General features: G+C 44.1%; 1 protein-coding gene and 1 pseudogene across 1 annotated transcript; both read left to right on the forward strand.

The window, feature by feature from the left end:
• LOC123121027 (phosphatidylinositol transfer protein PDR17-like) overlaps positions 1-16678 on the forward strand; it is a 32398-nt pseudogene extending 15720 nt beyond the window's left edge.
• Positions 16679-17778: 1100 nt separating this feature from the next.
• Positions 17779-21202, forward strand: LOC123125795 (OVARIAN TUMOR DOMAIN-containing deubiquitinating enzyme 4). The gene is made up of 7 exons (XM_044546250.1): positions 17779-17980; positions 18590-19107; positions 19236-19357; positions 19446-19486; positions 19618-19716; positions 20251-20448; positions 20881-21202. The coding sequence occupies exons 2-6, from the start codon at positions 18609-18611 to the stop codon at positions 20399-20401; spliced, it is 912 nt and encodes a 303-aa protein (XP_044402185.1). The 5' UTR covers positions 17779-17980; positions 18590-18608; the 3' UTR covers positions 20402-20448; positions 20881-21202.
• The last annotated feature ends 230 nt before the right edge of the window (positions 21203-21432 follow it).

Raw genomic sequence — 21432 nt, forward strand, 5'->3', positions numbered from 1 at the left:
GTAATGCACATCACTATAAGCCTTGCAAGCATTGTGACTAATAAGTTAGTTGCGGGATGATGTGTTACGGAACGAGTAAAGAGACTTGCCGGTAACGAGATTGAAATAGGTATCGAGATACCGACGATCGAATCTCGGGCAAGTAACATACTGATGACAAAGGGAACAACGTATGTTGTTATGCGGTCTGACCGATAAAGATCTTCGTAGAATATGTGGGAGCCAATATGGGCATCCAGGTCCCTCTATTGGGTATTGACCGGAGACGTGTCTCGGTCATGTCTACATAGTTCTCGAACCCGTAGGGTCCGCACGCTTAAAGTTACGATGACAGTTTTATTATGAGTTTATGTATGTTGATGTACCGAAAGAGTTCGGAGTCCCGGATGAGATCGGGGACATGACGAGGAGTATCGAAATGGTCGAGACGTAAAGATCGATATATTGGACGACTATATTCGGACTACGGAAAGGTTCCGAGTGATTCGGGTATTTTTCGGAGTACCGGAGAGTTACGGGAATACGTATTGGGCCTTATTGGGCCATACGGGAAAGAAGAAAAAGGGCCTCAAGGGTGGCCGCACCCCTCCCCTTGGTCTGGTCCGAATTGGACTAGGGAAGGGGGGCGCCCCTTCCTTCCTTCTCTTTTTCCCTTCCTCTTTTCCTATTCCATATGGGAGGTGGAATCCTACTAGGACTAGGGAGTCCTAGTAGGACTCCACACTTGGTGCGCCCCCTCCTAGGGCCGGCCTCCTCCTCCCTTGCTCCTTTATATACGGGGGCAGGGGGGCACCCCAGAGACACAACAATTGATCCTTGAGATCTCTTAGCCGTGTGTGGTGCCCCCCTCCACCATATTACACCTCGATAATACCGTTGCGGAGCTTAGGCGAAGCCCTGCGTCGGTGGAACATCATCATCGTCACCACGCCGTCGTGCTGACGAAACTCTCACTCAACACTCGGCTGGATCGGAGTTCGAGGGACGTCATCGAGCTGAACGTGTGTAGAACTCGGAGGTGCCGTACGTTCGGTACTTGATCGGTCGGATCGTGAAGACGTACGACTACATCAACCGCGTTGTGATAACGCTTCCGCTGTCGGTCTACGAGGGTACGTAGACAACACTCTCCCCTCTTGTTGCTATGCATCACCATGATCTTGCGTGTGCATAGGAAATTTTTTGAAATTACTACGTTCCCCAACACCGAAATGATGTAAAATTTCTGGAAAGCATAAGGGTTGTTTGAAAGGAGTTTTTCAAAGGAAGACCTGGATAAAGCTGCTTACATAATGGGCATCAAGATCTATAGAGATAGATCAAGACGCCTGATGATACTTTCAAAGAACGCACACCTTGACGTGATTTTGAAAGAGTTCAAAATAGATCAGCAAAGAAGGAGTTCTTGGTTGTGTTACAAGGTGTGAGTATTGAGTAAGACTCAAGACCTGACCACAGCAGAAGAGAGAGAAAGGACGAAGGCCGTCCCCTATGCTTCAGACGTAGGCTCTATAGTATGCTATGCTGTGTACCGCACATGTAGTGTGCCTTGCCATGAGTTGGTCAAGGGGTACAATAGTGATCCGGGAATGGATCACATGACAGCGGTCGAACTTATCCTTAGTATCTAGTGGACTAAGGATTTTCTCGATTATGGAGGTGAAAAGGAGTTCGTCGTAAAGGGTTACGTCGATGCGAACTTTGACACTAATCCGGATGACTCTGAGTAGTAAACCGGATTCGTATAGTAGAGCGGATACTTGAAATGGCTCCAAGTAGCGCGTGGTAGCATCCACAAGATGACATAGATATTCGTAAAGCACACGGATCTGAAAGGTTCAGACCCGTTGACTAATAACCTCTCTCACAAGCATAACATGATCAAACCAGAACTCATTGAGTGTTAATCACATAGTGATGTGAACTAGATTGTTGACTCTAGTGAACTCTTTAGATGTTGGTCACATGGTGATGTGACCTATGAGTGTTAATCACATGGTGATGTGGACTAGATTATTGACTCTAGTGCAAGTGGGAGACTGTTGGAAATATGCCCTAGAGGCAATAATAAATAGGTTATTATTATATTTCCTTGTTCATGATAATCGTTTATTATCCATGCTAGAATTGTATTGATAGGAAACTCAGATACATGTGTGGATACATAGACAACACCATGTCCCTAGTAAGCCTCTAGTTGACTAGCTCGTTGATCAATAGATGGTTACGGTTTCCTGACCATGGACATTGGATGTCATTGATAACGGGATCACATCATTAGGAGAATGATGTGATGGACAAGACTCAATCCTAAGCCTAGCACAAGATCGTGTAGTTCGTTTGCTAAGAGCTTTTCTAATGTCAAGTATCATTTCCTTAGACCATGAGATTGTGCAACTCCCGGATACCGTAGGAATGCTTTGGGTGTACCAAACGTCACAACGTAACTGGGTGGCTATAAAGGTGCACTACAGGTATCTCCGAAAGTGTCTGTTGGGTTGGCACGAATCGAGACTGGGATTTGTCACTCCGTGTAAACGGAGAGGTATCTCTGGGCCCACTCGGTAGGACATCATCATAATGTGCACAATGTGACCAAGGAGTTGATCACGGGATGATGAGTTACGGAACGAGTAAAGAGACTTGCCGGTAACGAGATTGAACAAGGTATAGGGATACCGACGATCGAATCTCGGGCAAGTAACATATTGATTGACAAAGGGAATTGTATACGGGATTGATTGAATCCTCGACATCGTGGTTCATCCGATGAGATCATCGAGGAGCATGTGGGAGCCAACATGGGTATCCAGATCCCGCTGTTGGTTATTGACTGGAGAGTCGTCTCGGTCATGTCTGCGTGTCTCCCGAACCCGTAGGGTCTACACACTTAAGGTTCGGTGACGCTAGGGTTGTAGAGATATTAGTATGCGGTAACCCGAAAGTTGTTCGGAGTCCCGGATGAGATCCCGGACGTCACGAGGAGTTCCAGAACGGTCCGGAGGTAAAGATTTATATATGGGAAGTCTTATTTTGGTCGCCGGAAAGTTTCGCACTTTATCGGTATTGTACCGGGAGTGCCGAAAGGGGTCCGGGGGTCCACCAAGGGGTCCACCAGCCCCCGGGGGGGCACATGGGCTGTGGGGGGTGCGCCTTGGCCTATATGGGCCAAGGGAACCAGCCCCAAGAGGCCCATGCGCCAAGAGATAAGATAAACGGAGAGTCCTAAAGGGGGAAGGCACCTCCGAGGTGCCTTGGGGAGGATGGACTCCTCCCTGGCCGCACCCTTCCTTGGAGGAAGGGCCAAGGCTGCGCCCCCCCTCTCCCTTGGCCCTATATATAGTGGGGGGAGGGAGGGCAGCTGCAATCCAACCCCTGGCGCCTCCCTCTCCCTCCCGTGACACCTCTCCCTCCCGTTAGTGCTTGGCGAAGCCCTACCGGGATCCCCGCTACTTCCACCACCACGCCGTCGTGCTGCTGGATCTCCATCAACCTCTCCTCCCCCCTTGCTGGATCAAGAAGGAGGAGACGTCGCTGCTCCGTACATGTGTTGAACGCGGAGGTGCCGTCTGTTCGGCGCTAGGATCATCGGTGATTTGGATCACGACGAGTACGACTCCATCAACCCCGTTCTCTTGAACGCTTCCGCTCGCGATCTACAAGGGTATGTAGATGCACTCCCCTTCCCCTCGTTGCTAGATTACTCCATAGATTGATCTTGGTGATGCGTAGAAAATTTTGAATTTCTGCTACGTTACCCAACAATACATTAATGAAAGAAGTGGGGTAATGAACCCAAATACAAGAAAATGTTCATGGCAGGGATACATTAATGAAAAAAGTGGGTTAAACAATGGATATATGGCAGGATTCTCCATTGGCTTCCCCAGGACAGTGACAAAATGCTGCAGTTCCCGATTCATTTTAGTTTATGTAGATGAATTAATTTGCACACATGTTCATAGATGATCAGTTTGCACACATGTTCATAGATGATCCATTTGCAAATTCTGTACAGATTTCCATTTTGCAAAGGAAGTGATTGCTCCCTTAATAATTATGGGCTGACACAAAATCAAAACATTTCATGTAGCCAATTTTCCCCAGTATATTATCTAGATGATCACAGCCACATCTCTCATCAATATGAGCAGTGAGACACCCCATAGCTCCTTTACCAATTTCCTTCTGAAACTTATCAGGGTCTAACAATGTTGGAGAAGCAGTATTGCCGCTGTCAGAAAGAATAATGGTTTCTTCATTCCAGTAGATAGAACAAACCCCCCTTGTGTGAAACATGGAGGAGTATAATGAAGCCATTTTTCTGATTCCAATCAGAATTACACCTGTAACAAGTATCAAATATCATTAGACCAAGCCAGTTCATGAAGTCTTTCATGTGTTAATTATGTACTACTTGTGCACTAATCTATAAATGCAACTATTCCACCGTCCATATTTATGCATGTCAATTTCTTTGGCTCAATTATGTATGTGCACATACGCCTTATTTCTAGCAAATAGATAGTTGCCATGTTACACATGTGTACTTTCAAAACATTGTAATTAAGGCAATGCACCATAATAGATTAGCTGAGTTCTTCTATGTGTACTAATTCACTAATTCACAGGAGGATGACGACGACGTGGACTACGGCATGGACAGCAGGCACAGCAAGAGCCGCTACACCCTGAGGCATCTGATTGCTGGCAAGATCAAGTACCGTTTCTTTGGCAAGATTGGGTGCCCTTTCTGTTGCAAGGTGATCGGTGGCGGCATAGATGGCCTGATCCAGCATGCCTTCAGCACTGGCAATGGACATGGTAAGAACCATAAGGCCAGTACTCTGGCTAAACATGCGGCCTACGCACGCTTCCTCGAGATTGTCAAAGTCAATGAGCCCTACAACCTCCATTGAAGAAGGGAGAGAAGTGATGTGCTGCTAGAGTGCTGCTGCTGCCCCAGGACTGCCGTGTCCTCTTATGTTATCTATGTTTCTTTGTTGTTCGACTCTAAAACTGATGTCCTATGGTGTGTCTGAACCTATGCCGTTTATCTTAAGAGTTTGCTGCTACTCTGGTTTAGTGTTCCAAGTTGTTAATACTATTTTGGTGATGCATGTTAAGCCTTGTACAATGCTAGATGCTTAGGGTGGTGCTTAGAAAAATAAATAGGGTTTTTCTGAAGCACCGGTGCCTATTTCTACAAGAGAGACGCCTAGTTATGCGTCTACCCTGTACAAATAAGCACCTGTGCTTAAGAAAAGCCTGGTTTATGACTATGGTAGTTATAGCTTGGCATGATTATGTTTAGTGTATAACTCAGCATGATTATAGCTTCACAAAATTAAAGCATGCAAATGATTGCCGATTCCACCTATTGCCAAATCAAGCTTTGTACTGATGATGCATTAGATATTGCTATAAGTAGAGGATGCTCATGATTGCCAAAAGTACCTATTTCCACTTTCTGATAAGAACTAAACGTGTATGAAATGATGCTAAAAGTAGAGCATGAGCATGAGCATTTATCAATTGATGATCAATTGATGCTACCTATTTGTGTTTGAATGGGCTCAATAAAGCCGGTGCTGGTTTATGCTCTCTGCGTGACCGTGATGGTAACGAAGACACTTGGTTGGCTATGGTCTTGCTGTCAAATTTAAGTTTCAGTTCTTTAAGACTCTTTGTTTTTGCTGCTTCCTCGGGATCGACTAGCTTTCTCGGGCGTCCACGTGCTCTCTTCCTTTTTGGGGAGTTGGGTGCACCACTTTTGGGGGAGTTGGGTGCACCGGTATCCTTCTGGGAGTTGGATGTGTCGGGTTCGTTGGAACCATCAGGATTGTTGACTAATTGTACGTCGTCTTCTGAACCATCAGGTAGAACTGCTTGCTGGGCATCGTACACCTCCTTCTGTATAAGAGAGAGTGCTGCGTTAGTTCTAATCATGAGACTTATGAAATAAATGATATATTCTTGATGCAGCACTAACCGTTATGGGGAACTTATATGATTCGAGACGAAGCGCGTTGCAATTTGAATGCAGTAAGGCTGTACATATTTTCCACCTGAAAATATCTATCCTTGCCTATATTTAATAACCGACACTTACGTCAGCATAGCTTTCAAGCTAAACAAAGTACAAATGTAAATTAGGCATTCAATTACCTGGTTCAAAATATCGGTCATTTCATCCCCGTTCCATGACAACATGTACTGCAGTGTCCAAACCGCACAGGAAGTCCTGCGATGTTTAGTTAAAGATCAGTAATCTTATTCGTGTAGGCAAATAATAATTTATGAGGCCATGCGTACCCATCGGTCTGTTGTGGTATGTTCTCATAGCATTTTTTGGTCCATTCGGCAAAATTGATGTTCTTAGCTGGTGATATCAACCCATTCTTGACAGCTTAGTCGATGCAGAACTGAATCGAGTCCACCTAGGGTACGACGAGTTATACATAGGGTTACGGTACTTTGGGAGCTCATGTGCCATGCGGATCAAAAGAGGCAGCAAGAGAACACTTACAAGAGAATCTTCGTTGGTCTTCTCGCAATGATAATTCATGGAGTTCAGAGTCTGAATTTCTTTTTTGTCAAAACTAAACATCATTAGCATCCAATGGTTTTGGTGTACATTCAGTGGGACATGCACCTGCAGTAAAATTTGGGTTGGGTTGAGAACCGAAATTTGTCGTGTACAGTGTGTACATAAACTATGAAAGTGAGGAAACATGTACCTTTCGGCGCCCTACAAATTTTTTCTGCTACACGAGCTAACCATGAGGCTGCACGTCCAACAGGAACCACCCCCTTCATTTGTAACAGCTTTTCGGTTCTTGAGGGGATATGATTGAGGTAGTATCATTCTCAATTTGGCTAATGCGAGCATATGCCATAATAACCTGCCAAATTTTCAATCATACAATAATAAGAAAGTTGTTGCAGTAATGATGTAGACTAGAGTATAATGGGCTTACATCACCATAAATGTATTTGTCGTCCAAATTTCGCTTCAGTTTTTCTGCTGTGAGGGTAATGTCTCCGATTCTAGCTATTTCAACAGGGTCGTATGTTCCGCGGATGTAAACGGCTGTCTCTATGTCCTCATCTGTGAACTTGTAATCATTACCAAAGACAGGCTTCATCGGAGTTAATTGTGGTTTCTCATTGTTTTCCGTCACATGTATTGCACTTGGTGTAGTCGAAGTCCCTGCCTTGAATTGGCTAGCCCTAGGAGTTCCTGTCAGGGATGAATTGCACACATTGACTTGATCCTACAAAGAACAAAGGTAGTTCATCATTAGTTTGTTACTTTTAGATTTTAACGTGTTGGGCCATAAAGATCACCTGCACGCCTCCTTTCTGTGACACTGATTGTCGGTTGCTTGTAAATTCGTATTTTAATTCCTGTAACAATGCAAACAATAATGAACATGAAGGAACATATTCATACAAAATACAAAATGCACAGTATGACATACATGTAGTTCCCTCCTTAAGTCTTTAATTTCGTCCTCGGCCTTCGACAACCTAGGATTAGTGCCAGTTTTAGTCTTCATGTCGATCAAGTCTTCACCTAGCGTCTGGTATTTGACATCAAATCTGTGCTCAATTTCCATTAACTTCCTGCCTACCTTCTTTTCATGATCAGCTAAGCGTGCATTCATGGCTTCAACTACCATGTCAATCTGTGTAAACAAAATAAAACCCCGTTGATAACAATAGCTAAATGAATGAGGTTCCATTACACCTATTTGTGATATTGCAAAAACAAATAGTCTTTGGAGTACATACTTGCTGGCTACTAAATTGCTGTCCTTGTGATGGTGCTCGATACGAATCATGTTGATGCACATGTTCATCATTTTTTCTTGGAAAATTATTAGAATTCTCAGACGGTCGTTGAGGAGCACAAATTTCCATGACAGCCTTTTTTATAAAATATAATGAACCATTAGTACCAAATAAAAAATCGGATATAGAAAGTTCAATTGTAGATAGGTACCAGCCCGTTATGAAGACCTCCTTTGTCATAAGCATCGCTTCTTAAAGTAGTCGTCATTTCGTCCCATCGTGCAATCAATGGAGGGGGTCTAGAAGCATACATCAATCGGCCACTACGCACGTGCTCCCAGTACCAATACTACACAATAAATTAGTTCATCACCATACAGATATGCAACAGAACAATAATTAAAGGACATTAAGTAGTGATCTAGCACTAACCTGGAGCAGAATTAGATTTCCTTGTAGATTTACGTGATCTCGATTTCTAAACTTGTGAACGGACTTGAAGAAGTGATTAAGTGTGAAACATCCCCAGTTAAATTTCCGAAGGTTTTGAAGATCTGTAACAAGGTTGAGAAATTTCGAGTCCACATAATGTTGTGCTGTTGGTGCTAGAACAGTACCAATTGCGTACAGAATGAACCGTCTCAGGAAATTGCCGTCTGGGGCTTTGGAAGCTCGGATCGCCGTTTCAAGGTCAGAAATCAAAATTTGCCCATTGTTTGCATAGGCGGTAAACAATTCTGTGTCGGTTTGCATTTCCAGATGTGGCTCTATATCCTCCCCTTCTATCGGAATGCCAAATATACACTGCACGTCCTCTTTTGTTATAGGAATTGGCGTTTTTCGATGCTAATGGATTGGGTGTCCATATCTATGCTCTTGGCTAGTCTAACCAACATTATGCGTCGTAGAGTCACTTCATGCATCTGGGTTAGACCGCCAAGACTGGTTTCTGATATGATGTACTTTTTGTGGTCTGGTGACAACAGTTTCATGGTTTTTCCGAACCTTGTCTGTGAGCATACTAACTTCATATGACCATGCTTTTCGCCGAGTTCCTGTTACATGCCATTAAATTATACTGAGTACACATGAATTATGTGTACGAAACGATTGTACACAAACAGTCAATTACTTACCGCATCGGTAATTTCGGAGATGGGCTTTTCTCCATTATGAAGGTTCGTATCTGAAACTGACATTGCTGGCTCATATGCAATGATAAAATCCGGCTCAATTAATCTGAACAAAATTGGAAAATGTATAACAAAATTAGCAGCGAATTAATTTTAACAAAATTAACTGGGTCATTTAACATATGATCCACTTATGGGTTTAAGCACAGAACCTATTTGGGTGCAAAACCTATGAGGGTTCAACTACTAAAGGAGCGGCCGACAACGATTATAAAGAGTTACGATCAGGTAATACCTTCTCTCGGAGACGGTGCCGCCGAGTAGATGGCGGCGGTTAGTGCGTCGCAAACTATAAGTGCCGGTATAGCGCGGTCGACGGCGCAAAGGAAAAACGGCGCGTTCACGCGAGGAGGAGGCGGCGAGAAGAACACTGACGTCTGACCCCTCAGATCACGTTGGCGGTGGGCGGCGAGTGGTGGCCGCCGACTCCTGTATTCCGTGGGCGACCGGCGTCTCCGATCTGATCTTGCAGCGGTCGTGGGAGGTGCGGACGGCCCGGGTGGTTAGAATGCGGAGCTGTAATCGCGGGATTTAGGGAGGGGTGGGCCGCGTGAGTTATGTGAGATTTGGATAAATGATATAAAAAATAAGAAAATCTTGTCAACTCGTTTAGGGGTTTAGGGCTATTAGGGTTTAGGGGTTTAGGGGTTTAGGGTTTAGGGTTTAGTGGGGGGGGGGTTAGGTTATCAGGGTTCAGGGTTTAGGGTTTAGTGGGGGGTAGGGTTATCAGGGTTTAGGGTTTAGTGTTGACATGTACTAATGATCCCAAACTTTCTTAATGGCATCCCATGACCACATAGAGAATGCATGCATAATGGTTTCCATGTGGGGCAAAATTTTGAATGTTTTTACGGTTTAGTGGGGGTGTTAGGGTTATCAGGGTTTAGGGTTTAAGGGTTTTAGGGTCGACGGAACTATGTTTGTCTTACAGTGGACGTAGCACACACACCGGACATTGGTGGAGCGTTGGTCTACAATGGATTCCCTCCGGTAGCATTGATCCGGTCCGTTGACTGGCTCGGCCGACAAACTTCGTCCCACGTAGAGCATGCATTCATCCACTGGACCGGATCGATGTTGGGTTGGTTTCATACAGGTGAGGAACCCAGCTAGTGCTTTCGGGGTGTTGACATGCTAGGCCGGAAATGCGCGTGTCAGAGAACGTACTTGCGTGTATAATCCCAAACTTTCTTCATGGCATCCCATGACCCCATAGAGAATGCATGCATAATGGTTTCCATGTGGGGCAAAATTTTGAATGTTTTTATGGTTTAGTGGGGGGGGGGGGGTTAGGGTTATCAGTGTTTACGATTTTAGGGTTGACGGAACTATGTTTGTCTTACAGTGGACCTATCACACACACCGGACATAGGTCGAGCGTTGGTCTACAATGGAATCCCTCCGGTAGCATCGATCTGGTCCGTCGACTGGCTCGACCGACATACTTCGTGCCACATAGAGCATGCATCCATCCACTGAACCGGATCGATGTTGGGTTGGTTTACATGTACATGTACAGGGACCGGAAATGCGCGTGTCAGAGATCGTACTTGCGTGTACATGTACTAATGATCCCAAACTTTCTTCATGGCATCACATGACCCCATACAGAATTCATGCATAATGGTTTCCATGTGGGGCAAAATTTTGAATGTTTTTACGGTTTTGTGTGGGGGGGGGGGGTACGGTTATCAGGGTTTAGGGTTTAGGGTTTTTTGGTTTTTTGGGTTTAGGGTTTAGGGTTGGTTTACAATGGATTCCATCCGGTACCATCGATCCGGTCCATCCACTGGCTCGGCCGACAACCTTCGTGCCACATTGTTCACATTGTCCAATTAACACTTTGTATAGATTTTTTGGGTAAAAAATGAACGAAATAATGCAACTAATCTGAACGTAACGTTTGGCATGTATCAAACCAAGTATCCACTATTCCTAAAAAAAAACCAGTTAGCCACTAATTGCGCCAAACATATCACGTAATTACCAACGAAAATGGGTTGACAATTATTTCTGGAAATTCTTGGAAGGAATTTATTGCTCTTCCTTTTTTAGAGAACAATAAGTTACAAATTTTATTTTAGAAACAAGAAATCAGTTTTCAATTTTATTTGTCCTTTCCAATATATTTCAAATGAGCTTTTCCTTTGTCTGGTCATACAAGGCATTAAGCACACATGACATTGCTTATACAGAAGCTGACTGAAATAATTTGTTAACAACTACTAACGACTGATGATCAACAAGTAAACAAATCCCACAACAATTATTGAAAAATAAAATCCCGCGGCCATCAGATTTGCGTGCTTCTTCAGATCGATCAACTGCCTTAAGTTCTTGTTGATCTTCTTCAATTCCACCTTGAGTTCCGCATCCGCCACCATCGGAGGAACATTGGCATAGCCCTTATTATCCACCGCCGATGGCAGATCTACCTCTAGGGTTGCCCCGTGCCTCAAATCAATTAAGCCATCCATTTGAAGCCTCTCAACGTATTCATCCAGCCACTCAAAATGCTTGCATGTTTTCAGCTTCTGAAAAAGGGAAGGGAAACCCTAAATACCAATTCCGAGGAAATATAAATAAATCTGGGGTCAGAATTCATAGCAAAAAGACACAACAGAACATAGATTTAACCTTCCCCGCTTCTGGTTTGCTCTCGCATTTCACAAATTCCTGCCCATGGTTTCCATTCTTCTCCGATATGGTTGTCAAACGCTTCAGTGGCGCGATGCGTGGGCAGTCGGGGCATCTGGTCATCGGTAGTGAACCATACCGCGGCCATGATGACGGAGAGGCCGAACTGGACATGGACATCTCTCGTCTCTCACCGTCCGCCGGCGATGGCAGGCTTCGTCGCCGGAGAAGAATAACAATTTGGTGGGGCAAGGGAAAGGGAGGCAATGGTGGGCCGCGGGTTGGCACGGGCACGGCGATGGCTCGGGCTTCTGTGATATGTGGTTGGACCCGCGGTCAGTGCACATGTTTTGGAAGCCCCCAAAAGATCGTGCTCGTTAAAATAAACTTGCATCGAAGCGCATTACTTCAAAATAACTAATTAACCCTACAATCACAGCTATATACCTTCCCATTCTACCGCATATCAACCCTATCCTAACCACCCCCATCTACCTTGTTTCTCCTCACATAGCCATCGCCGGGATCGCGCCATCGCTTCTCAAGCGACCACGCCGACGCCGGATTAAAAAGGTCTCCTCCACAGCTCCTCCTCCCATCTTTGATTGTAGTGCTGATTATTTTTTCCATTGATTCGACCAAGAAGTCATTTCCGAAGAGATTAGAAAATACAGCCTTTGCCATAGTTGAGTAGTTCTGGTGTAATTGGAGTACAGGATGTCATGCAAGAGCTTTTTGATTGATAGTTTGTAGTAGTTGTTCGTACGAACTGGTTATGAATATATTTTCTCGGTGGTATTGTTAGGAATTAGTTGGATGAGGTTGTGGATACAGTTTTCATACTATGGGTATATGTGTTGTTGTAGGGACCATGGTCTCAGAGGCGCATAACAACTGTGCGGAGTACGACAAGTCTTTGCATGAAGCGCGCCGGGAGATCGACTTGAAGGTGCAAAAGGATCGCGCTGAGGTAGATAAAAAACTCAAAAAAGAACGTTCATACGTGGACAGGATGATAAAGGAGGAGCGTGAGGAGTTTTCCCGTAAGATGGCGAAGATGCGTCTTGAGATTGAAGAAAAGTATAAGCGGGACTGTGAGGACATGGAAAAAAGTTTTTCCTTGGCTACAAGGAAATGCATCAAACGTTGCAGAAGGACCGGAAGCTTGTGGACAGTATTATACAGACAGAGCGAGTCAGGATGGATGCCTATGTGTTGCAGGCACGTTCGGATATGGACAGTAAGCTGCTACAGGAGCGGTCGGACATGGATTATAAGGCCATGCTGGAGAAGGTCCGTTTGGAAGGACATATGTTAGAAGCCCGTGCGATCTCACGGCCACCCCGACAACATGTCTTCAATTTTTCTCAAGCGGGGAAGCATTTTCCTCTGTAAATGGAACAGACTGCAAGGCTTCGACGTCTTGGAGAGCTTCGTTAATCCGTCGCGACGCAAGGCAACGCTCATAGTGCTCTAGCATTTCAAACAACGACATCTTACCCTCAAGATGCGTATGTAGCACAGAGTTCAAGCTCTCACTCCTCTGATTGCTGCTCAGTCCTAGGAAACAACGCCCCTCAAGATATGGAGCACACCACAACTTTCTCATTTGATACATCTGATGCAGCCAAGACTCCTTACTGGTTACTTTATTCCGTTGTAAGAAGTATATCCAATCTATCTCATGCTCTTCAATGGAAGAAGTATCATAAATGAAAGATCTGAATTCCTCCTTTACGTCATCATCATGCAGATGGCGTACAATGTTCTGCTGAATGTGCCATATACATAGTCTATGGTTTGAGTCTGGCCAGACCACCCTGATTGCTCTCTGCATTGCAAGGTCCCCATCTGTGATCACAGATATCGGATGCTTCTGTGCCATGCAATCAGAAAAGGTCCGCAACATCCACTCGTATACCTGGCTTGTTTCATGAGAAATTATACCACAACCAAAAATGACAGTGCTCCGGTGGTGATTCAACCTGACAAACGGCACGAATGGCAGATTGTATTTGTTGGTTCTGTATGTGCTATCGACAACAATGACGTCTCCGAAAGCCTCGTAGTCAAGTCGCGATTGACTATCAACCCAGAACAGTCCCTTCAGATGGCCATGCTCGTCTACCAAGTACTTGAAGAAAAAATCCACATCTCGCTCTCGCCTCGCCATCATGTGCATGATCACCGTATTAGCATCACCGGCACTGATTGTCTCCTGCTTATTAGCATGGCAGAAATTATAAATGTCCCTCTTTATGCATCCAACCTTATCAAATCCACCGTATTGAAAGCACAAAATATCCATAATACGGTATTTGCGGATCCCACATTTTTCCATGTCCGCAATGTCCGCTTTCTGCTCATCGCTAATTCGTCTGTGCGAACGCAGCAGACAAGAAAGATCCCGTGGGGCTAGAGGATGGTTGTGCTCATCGATGAAATCCTTGACAAACCATCGACCGGTTTCCTCCTGTCTCGTAATGACCAATTTAGCATTACACCCAACACGAGTTAAACTTCGTGGCCTCCTCTTTCTATCTTCCATCTTTCTTTTCATGTGCTTCTCTTCGCGAAACCCTTGACGACTACACACAATTTTCCTTAAAATTATGTATTTGTTGGATCCATCCCACTCAACGTAGCTTTTCCTCACACTAAAACCTTTTTCAAGAGCATATTTGTTGTAGAATTCATAGCCTTCAGCCTCACTATCAAACATCTTGCTGACAACATTTAGATACTCGAACATACTCTCATCACTTGCATACGCCATGTCTTCCTGCATATGACATGTGAGGGAAACCAATCATCAACATCTTTCTGTTTATCAATGTTGCAGGTGTAAAATAGCTCATAGGCAAAGACAAGTGCATGGAAAAGACTTTGCTCGTTTGACATGTGAGGGAAACCAATCATCAACGCCCAACAAGTAGTATCTCATCTTCCTTTAAACTATATTTCATGCACTATGCAAACCTAAAGTGATGATGACTTTAATAAACTAAATTAAGTCAACTATGGAACCAGTATCTCATCTTCCTTTAGTATATCTCATCTCAAACGTCAAGTATGTCACTTTTTTTCTGCGGTACCAAAGGAAGTAAGCAATGCCCTCAACATCTTAGTTAAACTAACATGATGCGATTAGCTCAAGAGAAACTATGCCACGATGAAGCTTTCCATTCGTTGTTCTAGTCCGTACAAATCTCACATACTGCTAAATTACCCGGATCTTGTGGGGTTGAGGTTGTACTGCATGCACGGTGGAGGGGCGCAACGGCCAAGAGAACGAGCAGAACGCCAAGCCGAATTCATACCTTAAGGATGGTACGCGCGAAGAGATGGGGTCGCCCGCCGCCGTCGCCGCCGATTCAGCCGGCACAGATCCGGCCTTCTTCTTCTTCGGTGACGGCGTGGGGGCTGGGGTTGGTTGGGTGGAGGACGAGGACGATGAATTTATTCCTCTCACCAGGCAGGTCGAGGACGGAGAAGGTCAGGAGCGGCGAGCGGCGACGAATACATCGGAGGAGGATTCTGAACTGGATCGAGTAGACATGGATCTGGTCCTCAGGTGATCGGTTCAAGAAAAGATATTTTCCCCTGGGCCATTATGCCCTTATCGCAATTAACATATTAAATTTAATCAATTAAAATTCCCCGCAAGATCGGACGGCTAATAAAAATCAGACGTGATCAGACATGTAAGTACTGCTAAGTACTCCAAGTACTAACCCAATCACCGTAAATCATAGGAAATGAGATGCCATATATCTCAATTCCTACAAGAAAAATGGTCCATAGGATAACTTTTTTTCCTGATCTAAGCTAATGTTTTTGTTTCTTCTAAAAATTTGAAATGTGAATAATAGGAACCAATTTTACATAGGAATAAGAATAGATTCCTATAAACCAAATGACTCGAAAGGAAATTTTCTATGAAAATCATATCCTATAAAATTTCTACAAAATTCCTATAAACCAAAGGAGACATGAAATTTTGTTGCTATTTAATTCTTCACAGAACATAAAATTCAATTGGCCGCTCGATCAAATGATCCATCATCTTTATGTAGAATACCTTTAAACTACTGATTTTCATAGTAAACAAGCTATATAATATTTTGAAACTAACATATCTCGACTAAAAAAAGAGTTATATATCACGATAAGCATACCTTTAAACTACCGATTCAATTGATGGTCAGAGTAAACAAGCTAATATACCTTGCAGAAGGAAGGTACTATCTACTAAGCATGTGCACTCGAGTCGGACATTGCTTCCATTTTTTATCCTCGCATACATACATACCACATGCAGGAGGAAGACGACTTTGCTCCGCGGAGGTTCTTGCGGGCCCGTGACCACAATATCGACAAGGCGCCGGCAATGTTGCTCAAGTACTTGAGCTGGAAACGCACCGCCAAGCCACACGGTTCCATCACTGATGATGAGGTGCACGTTGAGCTCGTGCAGGAGAAGCTCTATATGCAAGGCTTCGACGAGAAGGGACGCCCGCTGGTGTACCTCTTCCTCGCTCGTCACTTCCCCGCCAAGCGCGACCTCGATGAGTTCAAGCGCTACGTCATCTACATCCTCGACAACACCTGCACCAGGTATATTAGTTGAAGACACAAGCAATCTAGCTGGAATATACTGATAGGCATGTGTGTTTTATTATGCCGAGACAGGTTGCGGACAGGACAAGAAAAGTTTGCGGTTGTGGGGGACCTTCGGGGTTGGGGGCACGCGAATTGCGACATCCGAGCATATGTGGCGGCGTTGGATATCATGGCAGAGCTGCTACCCGGAGCGGCTGGGGAGGGTGCTCCTGATCCACGTTCCCTACGTGATCATGGCGGCATGGAAGATGTTGTACCCCTTCATCGATGATAAGACCAAGGAGAAGTTTGTGTTCGTCGCCGGCAGCTGGGACCTCGATGCCACGCTCCGTGACTCCATCGACGAGTCCCAGCTGCCCAAGGAGTACGGGGGCAGGCTTGAGCTTCGGGGCTACAACGATTTGTCGCCACCGTCGTCGTCCAATTAACTAAGATCGAATTCCATATATGTGTATGGGCGAGCGTAACTCACATGGTTAGGTGTCTTCTGGTGGAACCAATTTTGTACCGTGTTTCTGAAAAGATGTTTGTGTACAGTAGTTAATGATTTGTGAACGTGCAATGCAATGCATGCTGACTGTTCAAAGACCAGGCCAGTATGCTATGTACTGTGTACATTGATAACGGATTGGTGGTCTGGTCCGTGCTCTCTTTTTTCCTCTGCACAGGAGTAGAAGCATGCATTCTTGTTCGGGGAGTTCCTTTTTTTTTGAGGGGTGTTCGGGGAGTTCCTATACGACGCTTGTGGCGCCAACAACCTCAGCTAGCGCTCATGCCCACGCGCTATGGGCCGGCATGAGCACGCGCTATGGGCCGGCCCAGCTAACATCAGCTTTCTCAAAAAAAAAAACTCGCTCGCTCGCCCTCGGTCGCCTGGTTCAACCAGCCGACCATTGGCTAGTCGACTAGTCAAATAGTTGATTGTTAACTTTTAGAGAAAATAAAAATAAAAAATTTCATCAATTTTTTAGAAAAGGTTCACAAATCTGAGAAAAAGTTCAGCGATTTTGAAAAATGTCCCACAATTGAAAAATGTTCATTAAAGTTGAAAAAGTTCATCGATTTTTTTAAACATTCACAGGTTTTTTAATTTAATAAATTCTGAAAAATTTCATAAATTTTTAAAAATAATCATCATGCATTTTTAAAAATCAGAAAAAAGGAAAATAATAGACAAGAAAAAAATGAAAAATCAAATTGAAAACTAAAAAAGGGAAATGAAAAAGCTAAAAACTAATTGGGCCGCAAGCGTGCTAAATCCGGCGCTTAAGGCGCCATATGTGATTTGCCCTTGTTTCTGAGCCCGAATGTATGGCCCACTCCAGCTCTACAGATGAAGCCCATCCATGCCTTCCTTCTTCCTCGTCCTGGTTGGTTCTGGAATATTTCTAAAATACCCTAAAAAAAAGGAATATTTCTAAAAAAAAAGGGTTGGTTCTGGAATCCTCTGGAGCCTGGGAAATCCGAGCTCGCCGCTTGCTCCCATTAGTCCCATATATACTCTTTCTCCTCCTCCTGCCGCCATTGTTCCGCCTCCAAGCAAACGCCCGCCCGCCCGCCCGCTCGCTTGGTTCGTTGCCCCGCCGAAGCGCTTACCATTTCTCCTCGCGCTCACTTCTCCCCACCGCCCAAGGAAGGGGAAGGCAAATCTCATCTCATAGACCTGAACCCCGCTCCTCCTCCCCGTTCGCCTGCGTCATTGGGAATTCTCCCTCCCTCGAATCACGTCGGTAATGCCCGCTTCTGCCTCGTATGCCCGTTGTTACTGCTCTGTGTTTTTCACGAGAACTCCGATTTGGTTCATGGCGCGACGCGACGTTATTCACAAGAGATTTCACCTGCATTTTGCTGCAATTTTTTAGTAGAACGGCGGGGTGGGGCATTCTTGCTCCCTCTCGTATGATTGGCATCGTGCCGGTTCCTGTTGCCGAGCATAATCGGATAACTTCTGAATGTTGGGCGACACTCTTGCAAATAATCATTTGCTTCCTCTGCTTGGGAATTCATAATTTAGTTTCTAGTGTTTCTTCAAGATGACATCAGATTTGGATTATGTAGAGCAAGAAAAGGATACCACGCGTTGTGTTGTTTGCCAGGCAATCGAGTCTGTCAGTCCACAACTTTCATGAGAGTATGCTTGGGAGTGCAGATGTGCAGTTATCTTAGTACTTGTTGTGGGCAGTGTTTCGGCTTAATACCTGGTGTTCACCGTTGCGTGTTGAGTACTAGATGTCAACTGGACTAGTATTGATCTACTCATTATTTCTATTTTTTATAAGTATAAAACAGCGGTATCATGTTCCACTAATTCTTACTGTCATTTCTCTGCATATGTGCAGCTGATACTATTCGAGCTGGATGCGGCTCTATTCACCTGCAGTCTGTTTGCGGCGATCTGCCTCAAGTAGTATGTATGCTCATTCCATTCAGTTTCAAGGAGGAGCCACACAGAGTATGGTCTTATGGAACTGCTCCCGACCGCAGTCAAGCCGTTCTCATATGACATTGGGTGTAGCCGATTCTTCTCATAATAAGAATATAAGATCTTCTGAAGCACAGAGTCTGAAGTACTTTGTCAGCTTAGTGGGCCGACGATTGCGTCGCGGATTGTCAACCAGAGAGGGTAGTCTAACTGCAAAGCTCGACATGCTTTCACGCGAAAAAATCTCGGGTATTAGTTGGAAATGGGGTGGTGTGCATCAGAAGATAGGAGCTACGGCCGGTGGGCTCTGCTTTGGTTTTTCAGTTTCTGGGATCGCCAAAGCCGAGATGCCTGTGGACAGAAAGATCAACTGTGCAGATACTTCAGCATCATCTTCCCATGGGAAGAAAGTCTACACGGATTATTCTGTCACCGGTGAGAAATGCATTTGTGTTAGGCTTAATAATTGCTTTTGTTAAAAAAATTGAATGCCTTTATAATATTTATGTTTGCGGATATGTCAATAAGCTAATGCTTGTGACTGTTTTACCTGGATTTGCCAGGCATTCCAGGAGATGGAAGATGTTTATTCCGCTCCGTGGTTCATGGGGCATGCATCCGCTCAGGGAAACCTATCCCTAATGAATATCTTCAGAGAAAGCTAGCTGATGAATTGAGGTCAATGGTATGTGTGGAGTGTTTCTAGGTATTTTGCTCCTGCTGCAATTGCCTTTCATTCTCTAAAGCTTCTATACAAATCCATCACTGTACAGGTTGCCGATGAATTTGTCACTAGACGAGAAGAGACTGAATGGTTAGTTGATGCGCACTCTTACTGTTATGTTTGCTCTTCTGGTTTTAAAATGTAAATGCGGTATTGATAATTATTCCCTTATTATTGATACGTTTTCAACTGCTGCATTTCCTTGCATCAATGACGGACAGGTTTGTTGAGGGTGATTTTGATACATACGTTTCCCAGATTAGACAGCCACATGTGTGGGGTGGTGAGCCAGAACTGTTCATGACTTCACATGTTCTCCAGTAAGTAATTGGACCTGTTATGCATTCTTCTTCATGGATACCAAGGGTGGCTACCAGCAATGAAATATGAAGACTTACTTATGTTTTGTTAGCTAATATCTATATCTGTGGAGCTAAATAGCTTAATGCAAAGAGTTGACTCTATTTTGTCTGCGACCTTTTCCTACTATGCTTATGTGAAATCATTTACAAAGGATAGATACCAGTAGGGATAATATTCGAAATATTTGCTTCCTAGGAATTTATTCAAAATAGATTGAGTACACAACCTTCAGTGAAGTTGGCTAAATTCCAGTGACAGTTAAAATTAGATACTCCCTCTGTAAACTAATAAAAGAGCGTTTAGATCACTACTTTAGTATTCTAAAATGCTCTTATATTAGTTTACTGAGGGAGTAGCTAAGAAGTTCTCTCATGTTAATGCAAAGAGAAGGTTCCTTCTTGATTTGATGCATGCTCAGTACTCGGTCAACATGCATTTAAGCAGTACAGTCCATGAAGCAAGAAGAGCCTTTAATTACTTTGTTTACACAGGATGCCAATAACTGTGTATATGCATGATGAAGATGTGGGTGGCTTAATAACTATTGCTGAATATGGCCAAGAGTATGGTAAAGAAGATCCAATACAAGTTCTGTATCATGGTTTTGGCCATTATGATTCCCTACAGATTCAGAAGACGTAGGGGTCCGAAGACAAGAACGTAGAAATTGGGAGTCCGAGATTCAGAAGGTAAGGCCAAAGTATTCTGGTTTCCAGTTTTCCCATGTCGATATATTAGTTGAGATACGGATGAGTGAGACGGCGAGAGTGATTGTTATATAGCCTCGGTGATAAGTATTATTAAGCTTTCTTCCCGCAAAAAAAGAATTATTAAGCTTTGCAGCATTATTAACTATGTTGAAAAGGACAACAACTTCACATTAGGTTTTTCATAATAATGTAGTGATAAGTAAGAAATCATGAATCGGGATTAGTGAGTAGTTATTCGTTCCCACAGCATCATCAACTATTATCATCGGCGAACCTGGAAAACTGACCACTTGACTGTACCTCATATCTATCCCTTCTTTCAGATAATCTAGTCTAGTGCACCTATAGCATATCTATAACAAGTTATGAATCCCTAAAACGTATACTTGAGGTTGAAATTTTTGTTTGCAGGCACCGTTGCAAAAGCATTTGATCGTGTGTATGAAGCGGCCAAGGAGCAAAATTTGTGTATGAAGCGGCCGAAGGAGCAAAATTTGGATGGGACAGGACGGAAACCTGATGTTGTGTTGTTCACCTACTCACCGTAGGTTGTCGGGTGTAGATATACCGTGCTGTAACTTGATGTGGTGTCTCTTGCTGTGGCAATAAAAATGGTGGCGGATCACTGATAGATGAGTAAAAAGACACTACCTTTTTTTGCGGAAAAAAAAAGACACTACCTAGCCAGGCGCAAGTTCTGCACATCAAATATAAATCATCAGTGATGTATAATTCATGCTCATCAAGATTATTATGAAGTACCGCATGCTGGCGGTTTTCATCGTAACATAGGGTTCGATCATCTAGAATCTATTTGCATGCTTATCAGACGATCTATGCTGAGAAGAAACAGAATGCTTGTAACGAGTGACCCTTGTCTCAAATGAGTTTAACTAATTAGAAAAGTATACGCACTGTCCCACAAGATTTTTCTCTCTCCTCTAATCTCTCTTTTACACAGCA

This window comes from Triticum aestivum, chromosome 5D, assembly GCF_018294505.1.
Source record: "Triticum aestivum cultivar Chinese Spring chromosome 5D, IWGSC CS RefSeq v2.1, whole genome shotgun sequence".
Classification (NCBI taxonomy): Eukaryota; Viridiplantae; Streptophyta; class Magnoliopsida; order Poales; family Poaceae; genus Triticum; species Triticum aestivum.